The sequence below is a fragment of the Telmatherina bonti genome (genome assembly GCF_933228915.1).
Source record: "Telmatherina bonti genome assembly, chromosome: 11".
In the NCBI taxonomy this organism is placed as follows: domain Eukaryota; kingdom Metazoa; phylum Chordata; class Actinopteri; order Atheriniformes; family Telmatherinidae; genus Telmatherina; species Telmatherina bonti.
In genome coordinates this window covers 35,528,662-35,542,798 of record NC_136629.1, presented here as the reverse complement: position 1 = coordinate 35,542,798, position 14,137 = coordinate 35,528,662, and the positions used below count along the sequence as shown (strand labels likewise).

The window sequence follows — 14,137 nt, the reverse complement described above, 5'->3', positions numbered from 1 at the left end:
TAGTTGCAAAGATGTTGTCATGGCTGATCAGTGAGCCAGGCCCATGGTTGTGCCTGTGGCTTTTCCTTGTGGGGGGACTGGAGTTTGCTAGCTTAGCTCCCCGACGCTGTATGCATGCAGCCCAGGGTTACAGCCTGCTGAGGCCCTTAATAAGGCTGGCAGCCTGTGTATGGAGAGTGACTGACTGGTTTATCGGCTAAGGGGCTTAATGGGAGCCTGGCTAGCTTTCTGACTGACTCACTGAATGACTGATTGAAGGACTGACAAGTTTGCTCTATGGCAGACTTACCAACTTGCTCACTGGCTGACTGATTTGGTGGCTTTATGGTCTGACATCTTACTGGCTGGCAGACTAACAGACTATATAACAGGCTGATTGACCACCTAAAAGGATAACAGGCCGAATGACAGACTGTTAACGGTATTTCATACGGGTACCACAGCTAAGTGTTTCTAAATGTGAACTCGTGAGGATGCCGGAGAAGCTTTTGTCTTTAACTCTGAAACCTACCTCTGTGTGCTTATCAAGACAACAAACCCATGTTTTGTTAGCTTCTACTCTCAAAGGTTTACTGTATTTCCCAGCATTCAGCAAAAACAGTCTATTTTCCAACTCTTCATATTATTATCTACAGCCTATAAAGGTGTATTCAGCATGGGCTGCTGGGATCATTTGACAAGCAGAAAATGATGCAACACTGTGTGTATGACCAAAATGTGTGTTGCAAGCTAAGCCGTTTCAAAACTATTTCTTTTGACTGCAGTGCAAACCCGGAGAACATGTTGTGCCTTTTAGAATTTGTCTTGTTATTTCGATAACAAGACGTGCAAAATCACATGACACATGCACACACACACACGACGCGGTATGTCTGTTTGCATTCTGTCAGTTTCAACTATTTTTCAGAAAGCTTTCTGCGTAGTTCTGCTATTTGTGTAAAAGAAAAAGTTACAGTCAAAGGCCTGAAATGAGGAAAAATATTATCTGCATTACATCAACTGACTTTTCCTTATGCATTCTTTTCAGCTGATTAACTCCAATGCATCTCTTCCCCTTCCTACCCATTATTTTCTCCCCCTTCACTGCCTCCATCACTGGCTTGAATCTGAGTTTGTGTGTTGTTTTTTTCTGAAAATTCTGCCTTGCTTCCCTCTTCCCCTCGCTCGCCTTCACTTTCCATCTCCTTCTTTCCCCTGCTTTAGCTCTCTGTTTTTCTGACCAGCTGTGGTAACACCATTGACATTTCCCCAACATGGCTGCTGAACACAGCTTCAGCACCTCTCTTACTTCAGTCTTCCTCACTGCCAGTCTTCCTGTTTTCTCCCCCCCCCTCCCACACCTTCCTTGGTTGCTGGGGTTAAAGAAAAGCAGAAATTAGCCCCAGACCTTGTAGAGGTGATTGGTATCAAATTGCACTGAAAATGGAAATGCCAATAAAATTGATAGCCCTTCCCCAGCTCCCTCCCGCCTACTTCCCTTCTAGGTAAAGTAAGAGTTTAAAGGTTAGTCTAAGTAGGAGAGACGGAAGAGGAAAGAAAGGAATATTAAGATGTGTTAGGGTTTCCTGGCCTGGTTTGGGTTACGGATAACAAAAATGGTTGCAAGAGTATGCTGATTGTGAGCATGTTTTTTTCATCTTTTCCATCCATTTTCTTCCTTCCATCCCCTTTTCTGTATGCTGCCCCCCCCCCCCCCCCCCCCCCCCTTCCTTTCGGTGCTTCTCATGATATCTCACCTTTTTCCTCAGCTTGCATACGGACTCACTCTGAGCTGGTGCTCCAGCCGTTTGCTTCTGTTTTCCCAACTCACATGGGACAAGCCCCTAGGTTTGTTATTGTAGGCTTTGCTGAACATGAGCCGGTCTTTACAACGGATTGAAAGCATTTGCTTCCAATGAAAATCTGGTCTTAGATTACAGGGCCTCGGCTCAGCTCAACCCTCTTTTTCCAGCAGGCAGAGAAGAAGCAAGACAGGAGGGGTGGGTGTATTTTAGCCCTGACACAGTAGAAATAAAAAACTCAGTCGTTAGGGTTAGGATGTGTTCATCCCAGGCTACTGATGTAACTGAAGCTTGCAATGTGAGTATGTTTTCAGGACAGAGAGAGGCTGAGGAGCTGGGTGAAGGTAGCACTAAAAGTACTATTTAATCAGTTGATGGATTAGTCATTCTACATTCCTAAACATAAACAAACCTTCACCTGTTCTTCATGTCATTTGCCAGGGAGTTTAGTCTTTTTTCATTTTTGGGATTCTCAGGTGGAAAGTGACTACTTTGGCTCTGTGAAACAGGATATTTGCCCTGACTATTTGTAATTGGATAATCTGAAGAATGCACAAACAAATAAAAAATATTGTTACCCTTGTAGCATAACTTTCCAAGTCCTGATTGATGTTGCATCGCAGCCTATAAAACCTTAAAATATGACTTTGCTATGCTGTCAGGCTAATGATACATGGAACTAATCCATACCTAAACATGCATCTGCATTTAAGCCCTTATCTATTGACATTCAGTAAGATGGAAAAGGCTGCTTTCTTGGTGAGAAGTACTCATTCTGTTGCGTTGCTTTACCTTTGGGCGGTGTTACAGTACCCCAATCCTGCCACCAGCTTCATCTCCACATATACATTATCTGTGTGTAGCGCATGGCGTTTGCATCGGTGCTGCTAATTCCATGCAAAGTCGGCTCTTGTTTTATCCCTCCCCCACCCTCAATAGTGTCACCTCGACTTCCACATGAGGTTCATTAAAAAGCCTTCAATATGTGTGCATATGTATCTCCTTCTGCCAGAGCAGACAGGAAGAAAGAGCGAGAGCTGGCCGAGAGTTTCGTATGGATCGCTGAGAGGCTCTCTCTCTTAATGGTGTATATAATTCAGGTGCCCTCCAGGCATGCTTTCAGGAATTCTTTTGCCTGAGGTAATGGGGAGCAAAGGCCTGGGTTTTAGGCCCTTGATTATTCCATTGATGTGGCAGGCTGGAAAAAAGTCATCTCCAACCGGATTAGCGCCAACATCCCCATTAATTATAGATGAATCTGGGCTTAGGGTTTAGTTAGGTGCTTGGCGTTGCCCTCTGTAAGTTAGCGGAGCGCAGTCCTGCTCCAGTGCAGTTATCTACTCCTGCTACAGTGAATAGACCTGGAAGCTTTAGAAGTGCTTTGTGTGTAATCAATAAATAACTGGCTCCAATTCAGTGCGCTGCTTTGGCAGTTTTTTTTTTAAACTTTCTTTCTACTTCTCCGCGCTTCCAGTTGAGAGAGACGATGCGGGACAAAAGTCAGTTATCTTCCACTGAAATATCCAGCGGTGAGGATGCCACTTGTTTACTTCGCCTCATGTTTCTTTTATGGTTATCATTTTCACTGAGAGGGGCTCGCATTTTTGAATAATGATAATAACAATAAAGCTTTTCATAGCCACAGATGGGAAGAGCCGCTTTCTTTCTGCTGGAGCTGTATAGAATGCGTACAGTAATTGGGTGGTTTTGAATATGTGCGATGTGTGTGTATGGGTTCATGTTGTTGAGCCAGAACGCAATGAAAAGGCCCGTGGAGTTCCTCCCTTTCACTTTTTCTCTCAGCGCTCAGATACTCTGAGCTGTCTCCGTGTTCCCCTTAGGTGAGGTTAACTGGCCTTAATAGAGCCTTATCGAAGCCCTACAGGTTGCTGTAAGCAGCCGTGACGCCATTGTTATGAAAAGCAGCTAGCTTTGTTAGTGCTGTTTGTGCCTCTGACTTCCCTTTTTCCACTTATTTTCCTTTATTTTCTGCCTTCCCCCCTCCTTGCAACCTTGCCTTTTGTAGTGCCGTGTTACTCTTTCCACCTCAGGTAAAATGGCAGAATGCGCTCGGGCGACGCTTCAATAACTATTTTCCCCTCAGGATAATAAAGACTAAATCTCTCTGTCATTTTCAATTCTGCGCGGGCTTGGATGGGAGAGTGGGGAAATGCGACCTTACAAGTCCTTTGTGCTCCCCTCTTCTCCTTTCTCACAGAAGGATGTGAGCGCTTACTGTGTTTCCAGTGAAGTGGGGGTTGTGGGGGTGGGGGGGAATGAAAGGCAGGGTTATTTATAAATGTATTAAAAATGAATGCATTTATGAGGTGCTGTTTTCCAGCCATTCTCTACTTGCCATTGTTGTGTCTCTATACCCATTCATCTGTGCATACAAAGCCCTCCAGAATTCCTTGGAAATCATATTTATTCCCTTTGAATGCAGAGGTGCAGCAAATTCAGGAAGTAAACAAAGTGTGTGTCTGATCTGCGCTGTCTCTTCCTGTTTCTTGTCATGTGACAGGTGATGGCCTGGACAACAGTGTGGCTTCACCGAGCACAGGGGATGACGATGACCCAGATAAAGAAAAGAAACACAACAAGAAAAGGGGTATTTTTCCTAAGGTGGCTACCAACATCATGAGAGCGTGGCTCTTCCAACACCTAACGGTGAGTTCAGTGAAGTGACACTTCCTTAGTTTTATCCACATTTTTCCAGCACGGTTCTCCTCTTATTCATCATAAACACACTCCAGTGTTCTCAAAGGGACATATACACACACCACCAGACACTGACAAGCTTATTGATGCTCACGTACACATATAGTTACACACCAGAGCCCCCACCCCCCTCCTCCACAGTGTATCCTAGTTTGCACATTGAACACTTCAAAGACAGAGACCTGCGTAATCTGTTACTGATCTCTCCTCATCTTGTGAAACTGAGTGAGGGTGAAGCTAAGGAGAGACCCCCCTGGCCATGTCTGCAGATACATAGATGAACCTTATTAGGAACAAATCTTTCCTCATTATCATTAAGTCATTATCTAACGGATGCCTGGGATACTGCACAGGCCTGTGGTTTGGCTTTTTTCTTCATCAATTACAGCAGCAAATACAATCACCGTTTGACAGCATCGCATATTATTTGGTGGAAATAGTGTGGGAGAAATGTATTCTGACAGAATGATACCAGTGTGACTGTTCAAATGGAGCCAGCTTAACACAGTTTATATTAATTTAAAATAGAATCAGTTCACCAATCTTACTAAACACAGAGACACATTCAAAGACATCAAACTCAAAGAGGGCAGAGACTTGTTTTAAGTCAACCATGTTTAATGAAATAATATTACACGGTAGTTTAAAGGGACTTGTAAGATCAAAGCTTCTTCTTCACTATTATTTGCATGTGGGGTTTATATCAGTGGCTCCGTTAAGGACCCACATATGCCATACTTTAGCTTGGTGTTGATTCAGCTTACTGATCCTCATCATGTCATTGAGAAAAAAAAAAAAAATCACACTCACTCCCCCGCTGACTGTGTCGGTCTGTTTGAAATGACAGTCTTTTATGTTCTGTGCAGGATTTGATGTTACATTATTTAAATCATGACCTTTGCCAAGGTTGTTGATCTTTGCTGCGTCTGCTTCTTCTGTTCAACGAGATTGTCTCAGAAACAAAGACGTTTCTGATTAGACTCCAGATTTCTCCACTTATCTATTTAAATATAAAGAAAAACTGAACAAAAACAGCCATTTCAGGTTAGATTTCTGACTGATTTGGTAACAAATTATTAAAAATGATCAAATGTGATTTCTAAAGAAGGTTGGGCTAAAATATAAATGAAATGTTGACCTAACTTTAACTTACACAAGGTGGAGTTTTTAGTTCAGAACGACGTAATAGAAAAAGAGATGGTAATTATTATTTGCTTTTCTACTTTTGAACTGGGTTTATTAAAATGGGAGCTATGCTCAGAAAATATGTTTGAAAAATACTTTACCAAACCCAACGTCACTCATATTCTGCCTATGTTAGGAATTTGTGGAGAACATGATGCAGTTTGGCTGAGTTGGTGTTGCACAAGCCAACAGGGAGGATGCAGAGGAAAGTAATTTATTTGTTGGATTATGGATATTGCATGGGTTAAACTTTTTATTTATTTATTTGTAGGCAGTCTTTGATGTTGATGGCATGCATTGTGCAGCGTCTTCCTCGGTTCCCAGTGGTTAATGGCAAAGAGCAGGAACTTTCTTGTTGCACACACCGACATGTGGCTCGTCTGCAAACATATACAGAATATTCTGTATTTATACATGGATCCTTACAAGACTTCTTACACTTTTCATCTTTCTGCTCTTCCCTCCCCCCTTTTCCCCCCCTTACCAGCTTCATAAACTGCCAACTCTCCATCCCCCTGCACACACACATCATTACATATACACACTAGCCTTGAGTCCAACTTCCTGACCTCAACCCTTACACCCCCAAAACCTTCGGGGCCACAGAGGAAAGGTGTTTGAAACATACACACATCCTCTCTGTGGGAACACAGCTCACCACACTCATGCCATGTAAAACATACACACACCTACAACACAGAGCAACACATCTCCAGTGTCATACTATACCACAATCTGTGCTTATGGGAGGCTTCTACACTGTTAGATTTAAAACATTTGGAGGAACATAAGTATGTCCTTGGATGAAGTAGGGAGAAGAAGGAGGTGAGGATGTGAAAAGAGAAGGGGGGATGAGGTGAAAGGAAAAAAAAAACAAAAACGTGCACAGATCCAGGCAAACATTGGTGCTTATGGGTAAACCCTGCTATGGGACAAAACAGAAAAGATCTGCATCTCCTTGAGTGCAAACTGCCTTTTTTCACTGAAATGAAAGGTTGATTGGAAAATAACTTGCAATATGTTTAGTCTCCCCAGTAAAGCTAAACAGAAATAAGAGGAGCAACATCTTTGTTTATTGGAAATGTGGTCATAATTTAGAGATTTTGAGAAACTTTTGGTGTTACCAGTACCACTTGTCACATAGATGCCAAGCTGTGGTCTGATCTGTTTACTCTGATCATTCCTCAGTGTCGCCATCAATCATTCACCACATGTCAGTGTTTATCTGTCCTACTTATAGCATCTCTGATGCAAAAAATATTTACAATGATGTATCGGCTTCACTGGTATAAACCTCTCAATCGCTGCTGATACTGCCATCAGCATAGACAGCTGATCCAGGCTCATCCACATATTTCATCAGCTGCTCCTTCTTTGTTTCACAAAAAGGATGGAGGATGTGAGTCTGGCCTCTTAGAGATAGACACAATGCCAATTAGGCACACAGGGATTTATGCATACCCACCCACACACATGTAAATCCATCATCTTCATGGCACCACACAGACCCGAATGAGTGAGTCAGAATTTGACTTCTCTTCAATATAATAAATATGAAGTTATTTGATAGAGAGAATGGGAAAGAATGTGGCAAAATAGATTAAAATCACAGAAGTTTGGAAACCCAATCTCATATTTTCTAGTAGTCGCCCTCGCAGTTGGACCCTTGGGAGTTTCCATCATACTGTAGAGGGAGGGGAAGGTGGGTGGCAAACTGGGGCTACAAGTGCACCATCAGGGTAAGTGGTAGGTGGCATTTATACAGCTGTTCTTTTCACACTCTGTTGAAGTCGTTTCTGCATCTCTGCTCACTTACCCATCAAGGGTGCAAATTTTCCTTCTTATTCTTGCATGAAAAGGTAAAAACTTTTAAGCAAATGAAACTTTCTAAATCCTCAGATTGCTTGTTTTATCAACAGAGCAGTCCAAGCTGTGGAATTTCGGGTATATCCAAAGTGACGAGAAGCAAACAAGCTTATGACTGACAGATAGAGCACTGACATTGAATTTGGAATTATTACAACAGTTGCAGCTCACTGAGTTTTCTCCAACACACCCAGTGAGCTCATATGTTGTTGACAACGCTTGTGGGGAAAGTTCATCGCAAGTATTTGGCTGCTCTGATTTGGAGCAACTACAAAACATTAACGTTTACCGCCTGTCACCAATGGCCGAACCGTGCAGCTCCCTGCCAGCTTGACATACAGATGTAACCTTGGTACAGAACCAAAATAATGGAGAAGGGGAGGGCTTTTCCACTTGTTTCCTCATCACAGTCTAATGTGTGTTTGTTTGTAATGGACCTCACAAGGTATACTGCTTTTACTGACAAGCTAAAGAGAAAGCTGCCTCTCTGCAAATGATTTCTACACAAACTCCCCATAAGCAACATGCAGATAATACAATGATGTGCATTAGTGACTTAAAAATGTGTTTAATACAGTTATCTACGTAGCTGGAGGCATTTTAAACCGCTCAAAAGCAAAAGAAACAAGAGTAAGAGTTGCTGTCCATCTCTGCTTCCACAATACCTTCCTATTGTGTAGTTGCAATGCCCCTACCTCAGCTAACCTGCACCCTCCCCACCACACAAATGGTATTTTCTTGTTTAATTTAACAAGAAATGAGTAGTAAATGAAAGCTTAGGCCTCAAATCCCCAACGCGCCCTGTGCTCCGCTCTCCTCTCCCCTATGAAAAGGCAATTTGTGAAATTATGTGATAGAGTAATTAGATGGAATTCACCCCCACCTCCTCACTACACACACCACCCATATTCCCATTTAGATTCTTGCCTTTCTAGACTGGTGTAGGTGTGTGTGTGTGTGTGTGTGTGTGCGTAGCAGAGAAGGGCAGTGGGTTTGGCATTTGAAGTGTTACTGCTGGCATATTCACAGACTGGGACGCACACTCTCATACACATTATCACTAACACGCTCTCATTCTGGCTCTCCTCCCCTCCTATTTGTACACAGATGCAGTGTAACGAGGGGCAGCCGTGATCGCAGCTCATAAAAGAAGCCAACCCGCAAACCCTCAATGAGCTGCTTACCCCCCTTTTTCCCTTAAAATGTGTAAAATGCAGAAAGAGAGAGTATAAAAAATCCAACTGGAAGGCATAATCTGCCGTTAATACAATTAGAGTATAATTTAACCGCTTTCGTACGCAGATGTAGCCGAGGTGGGGGAGCACCGTTCCCCTACTGAAAATGATTTTCTTTTTCTTCTATTCAACACAGCAGTTTGCAGAGGTTTGAGCAGAAACAGGTGTGAAAAGTGATATAATTCATTTCTGCACCGGCAGAAGAGGCCAAGAACCTCGTTGGTGGAGGAATCTAGACCGGGTGTGTGTGGAAGAAGACATTTAAAAGGATGGATGGATGGATGGATGGATGGATAACTTTGGGATTGATCAGAACAAAAAGCAACAAGGAAGAGATAGTTGAAGACTTATCAGTTCCTCAACCTCTCAATTAAGAGTAAACAATCTAGATCCTCAAAACCTCTTCTAAACAACGGAGGGTAGGGGGAAAAAAACGTTTGAGGTCAGAGTTCGCCATTGCCTCAGACGCCATTATTCTTCAGCTGTTTATTGCTGGAGCCTGGATATGTCAGCACCCTGGTCACCCAAAGTAACCCTGACCCACCATGGCAACCCATTCCAGGTAGAGTGTTATTCTTTTGGTTCTGTCCTTATACTTATGGTGCAGAATTGTTATAAGAAAAAACAGAGAGGGCATTTTACAAATTGTATAATGCTTGAACTGAGTCATGGACATAGAAGTATTTTTTTATAGATAGAGGGGTTGTCCTGTGATCATTGTTAGGGATGTTTGTCTTATCCATCCGCTGCACAAATTAAGTTTCTCTTAAAAAATGATTTTAATTGACCGTCCAAGTCACCAGGACGCCTTGTTAATAACTTTGAAGAGACTTCATGAAACAAACTTGAAAGGAGAATATCATCTGACTCTTTGTGTTTTCATTCATTTATTCATAAACAACAATAAAGGCATGATGTCTGTCTCGATACTGTAAAGTAATACGTGGACTGGTGTCTCAGATTAGGTCTTAATTCAATCTAAGTGGCAGTCAGAATCTTTGGCGCCACTGCATGAGGATTTCAAAGAGGTCCTAAGAGACGACAGACAGATGGACAGATCTGCCAAAGGCCTGGCGTGACACTGTGACGAGACACAGCGGCAGGAGAAAACAAGAGAACAATTTAGACTTATTCTCAGCATTTTTATTCGGTTTTAGATACTTTATCTCTGGGAATGGAATTGGCTCTGGGGTGTGTGTTTGTGTGCTTCTGTGTGTGCATGTGTGAAAGAGATAGCTTTAGAAGAAGAGTGTGTGTGTGTGTGTGTGTGTGTGTAAGGGCATTTGGAAGCAATGACTTGTCCGTACCAATCACAGGAGTGGTTGGTGTCAAAGAGGCGGCAGCTGAGTCAACCTGCCCACCCCCACCACACACACACACACACACACACACACACACATATGCACACACATACTGTGCCCCAACCCCCACATTACCCCACACCTTGTAATGAAAACATCATCAATTATCCCTCTTGACAGGCCACAGGGACCGAAAGCAGACAGCGCTCTTTGGGGGCTTCTCTTTGTGGACTGACCCTCACAGAAAAACAGACTTGCTGCTCACACACTTTACAACCATTTCACAAAGGACATACATGAATTTCTTTCAGCTTTTTAATTTTTATCACAAATGTACGATGACCTGCTTTTGCCAACTGGGTGCATAGTGGGTCTTGGGTGTTGAAGATGGTGAGACCAGTCCATCTGGTGAAGGTGTGGGGGGCTGGAGGTGTGAGTGCATGCATGTGTGTGTTATGTGTGGTACTCACTGGGGGTGTTGAGGGAGAGGAGGGGTTTGAGATGGGGGGTAGTGGTATGGCTGGGGCAGAGGGAGGGCATCAGTCCTGACAGAGACTCCTGAAAGGCCATCTGTGTCGTGATTGATGGATGGAATGATGGATGGTCGAGCAGACAAGCAGATGGATGGAGCGATACAGTAGATAGTCAAACTACTCACACATACAGCTGAAAAGGTGCATGATGGTTTCCTGATATATTGGAATCTAATTGCCACTAAAGACATTAGTTTCTTAATGAATTTATTTAAAATTAGTTGTACATTTTCTTCCATAATTGTGTTTGTGTTGATTTGATATTGGTAGAAACTTGGGAGGATTTTTTAAAAAGGTTTGTCAGTCACAGAAGCAAAGAAAAAAATGGAGGATAGCTTCTGTTTGGAACATTTCCTACAACGGACAAAAGGAAAAAATCTAGACAGCTAGAAAATATTGTCCTTCCTTTCACATTTATTGTCATTTGAGGATAAACTCCCTTCATACTTCTGACATGGCTTTACTTCAATCCTTTCTCTACTTTCTCCTCTCTGCTTCTTGTATCGTTTTACCCCACCATTTAAAAGCCCTCAAGGGCAGTTAACTTTTAATTCATGTCACCTTTGAACTTTTCCAAAACGTCTGCCATAGATCCAGACCAAGCGTGAGCATGTGTGTGTATGCGTGTTGTTCTGGCTTTAGTCAAAGGGTAGGCTAGTGTGTTTCCTTGAGAACGTGAGAACTTTACAGACCTTCAAGGTCGGGCAGTAGCACTGGAGGAGATCAAGAGATGTAGTGGCTTTCAAGGCTTATACAAAGCGGTCAGTTCATGTTTCAAGTGTAGTTTTTTTTTTTTTTTTTTTAATGTTTTAGATTTTTAAAAATGACTTGGGGAAAGAAAGTATTTAAAATTCTGATCAGAAACATTTAAGGTTTCCTTCGCTGTTAGTGTTTGATTTGCAAAGAAGCTGAGGCAAGAATTTACTTTAGCTGTTTGTACCTCATCACCATTAATGTTTCTTCCATCTCCTCTTTTGCCCTTTGCGATCCCTCTTCCTCTGTTTTCCCTCCACCTGAAGTCTCATATAATTTCATAGTTGGGAAACTATGAAACAGTTCAGTGTGTGGTTTCATTGTTTTACGTCGAAGTGATTGATGGCTTCATGGTGAAGCTGTGTTTCACACTAGTTCTATTTTTCATTATCATCTGTATGTGAGTAACATGTGCGAGTGTGTGTTTCTGTGTCTATGTGTGCATGCACTGAGATGGCTACATGCCCAATAACTCCAACATGTGAAACCTTTCTTGGTTTGGTACCCACTAATCAGTTTACAATGATCTGCAATTCCAGAAAGGGAGGGGAGGGGGGGCTTACTCTCACCTCTCAGGCACACACTCACATGCAAATTCAAACATGCTGTACACACACTTTTCAAAGGCCCACAGCAATGACGTCAGTGGCTGGGTGGGGTGTGGAGTTCCCCACCATTGCTGTAGAATTTATGGAGAGTGAGTGGCAAGAAGACATGTGGTAGAATCAGGGGAAAAACTGTCAAAGGTGTGTGGTTAACTTGATAAAATGCTTCTATCTAAAGCTCAGCAGGAGATTAGCCATGCTAGCTTTTTTGTTGTCACAACAAGTGAACGCTTAACCTTCAAACCAGCCTCGTTTTTGTCTAAAACAGCTGAAAATAAGTTTAGTCAGAATGTTCACCACCACCGTAAAGAAGTGGCATTTAGCATTGGCTCTTAATCTGTAGCATGAAGTTGTTCAACCAGCGATATTTTAACTTTGCCAAGTGTGAAATCACATAAGCATTAGCTGTTAGCATTATCCATTAGGCTGTTTTGGTGATCCAGAGGATTGGTAGATATATTCTGGCCAGAGTCAGCAGCTCGATACCTTTTACTTACAGCACTGCAGCAGCTTGCCCTAGATACATTTAGTTTGTGTGTGTGTGTGTGTGTGTGGTTGCATTTACTGTTGTGCTATTATTTGTAATTGTCAGTCTCATGTCTCTTTTGTTAATGCAGAGTGTGTGCATGCTTTTGTGTCTCTTTCCATGCGTGTGCTCGATAGATGCCCTGGCTCTGCCGATGTGGTAATCAGTTTGCACGTTGGCTGAACTAATTTATCAATTCAGTTCCTCCCACTTGTATTTTCTCCCAAGCGTGAACCCTCTCTCCTTCCCCTTCTCTTCATCTCCTTCTCAGACAAAACGCTTTTTTTCTGAAAGACATTGCGGGTTTCCTATCTTTTATGCATGCCTTCTGCCTCTCTGACTTCTCTCCCCAGCTCCTCCTTTCTTCCATGACTCTCATTTCATTTTTTTTTTTATAATGTACAGCTGTGTTGCCTTACATTTTTATGGCCTTGAACTATGATATCATAGCCATATTGGTGCACTTGTGCTCATTCAAAGGCACTGTGAAGAGAGCTGTGATTTATAGATGAAATCTTAGGATATCTTCATCATTTTACTTGTCCTGTAACCTCATGATTGAAGTGTTCTGCATAAATCACTATAAAGCTCAGGATGCATTAGAGGGGAAGGTTGCACATAAGGTATGGCCATAGGCTGGTGGTGTGTTTACACTTGACCAGGTGACCCAAGGTGCCCTTGTAGTGGGAGATAGTCAGACACACAAACACAAGCATGCATGTGGACTTGTGTGTTTTCTCTGGTGTGTATAGTTGTGTGTCCAGTGGAGTGAGGGAAATCATAGCAAGTGAACCAGGTGGTGAATGCAGACAGGCAATAACTCATGGTGGAAGAGTCGGACAGAGCTAAGGGCTGGAAGAGTAGATGTGTCTGGAAACCAACACTGGTGCACATATATTCTTTTTTTTTTTTTTTTTTTCCACTTTTCACTGTTTTGTCCTTCTCATTGTTCCACCCGAAACATTTTTACAACTCACCTTTTTGCATTTACTAGCTTCTAACACATGTTCCTTTCTGTGTGCTGCATATTTAATTCTGGATGTTTGCTAGAGTTCTTCTCTCGTTTCTCTTTTCATCGCTCAGAGATGCTCTGTAGTGTTAGCAAAAGCAGGGGGAAGTGAACAGGGCTGAGGGTGCTGCTCACTTGTTTGTTACGACAGATTAAGTCATTGATTTGTAAAAGCGGTGCACTGATGGAGAAGGCCCTCTGCTGCTGAAGATGGGGGGGGGGGGTTGAAGCAGAGGAGGGAAATGGAGGGAAACATTTGGCTGAGGAGAGAGAGGAGAAGACTGAAAAGATCAGAGCTAATTGTGAAGAGGAGAGTTAAATGGAGGTGGGAGAAAACAGGAGGGAAAAGGGAGGCATCCCAAAAGATAGTTAGAAGAGATGTTAAAAATAGAGCAGAGGGATGGAGGGGGCAGAGATGGGTGAGGAAGAAAGCAAGATAGAGGGATGCAGAGAGGAGGGAGTATGGGGTGCAGGTTTGCTCTGAATGACAGAGAAATGGAGGTAGAGTGTGAAAGTTTCATCTTTCAATAACAGCAGCTGCATCGTCCTTCTGTCTTCTTATACTTGCTGCTTCAAAGAGCATAAGGGAGTAATTGTGAAATACCTTTACCTACTTTCAGCATTC

At 42.7% G+C, this 14,137-nt stretch overlaps 1 protein-coding gene across 3 annotated transcripts in view; it reads left to right on the top strand.

The window, feature by feature from the left end:
- meis1b (Meis homeobox 1 b) overlaps window positions 1-14,137 on the top strand; it is a 77,687-nt gene that overhangs the window by 31,416 nt on the left and 32,134 nt on the right. For all 3 annotated transcript variants that reach the window (XM_079249433.1, XM_079249431.1, XM_079249432.1), the window contains exon 8: window positions 4,303-4,448. In XM_079249433.1, the coding sequence (XP_079105559.1) occupies window positions 4,303-4,448 (146 nt within the window). The remainder of the gene's footprint in view (window positions 1-4,302; window positions 4,449-14,137) is intronic.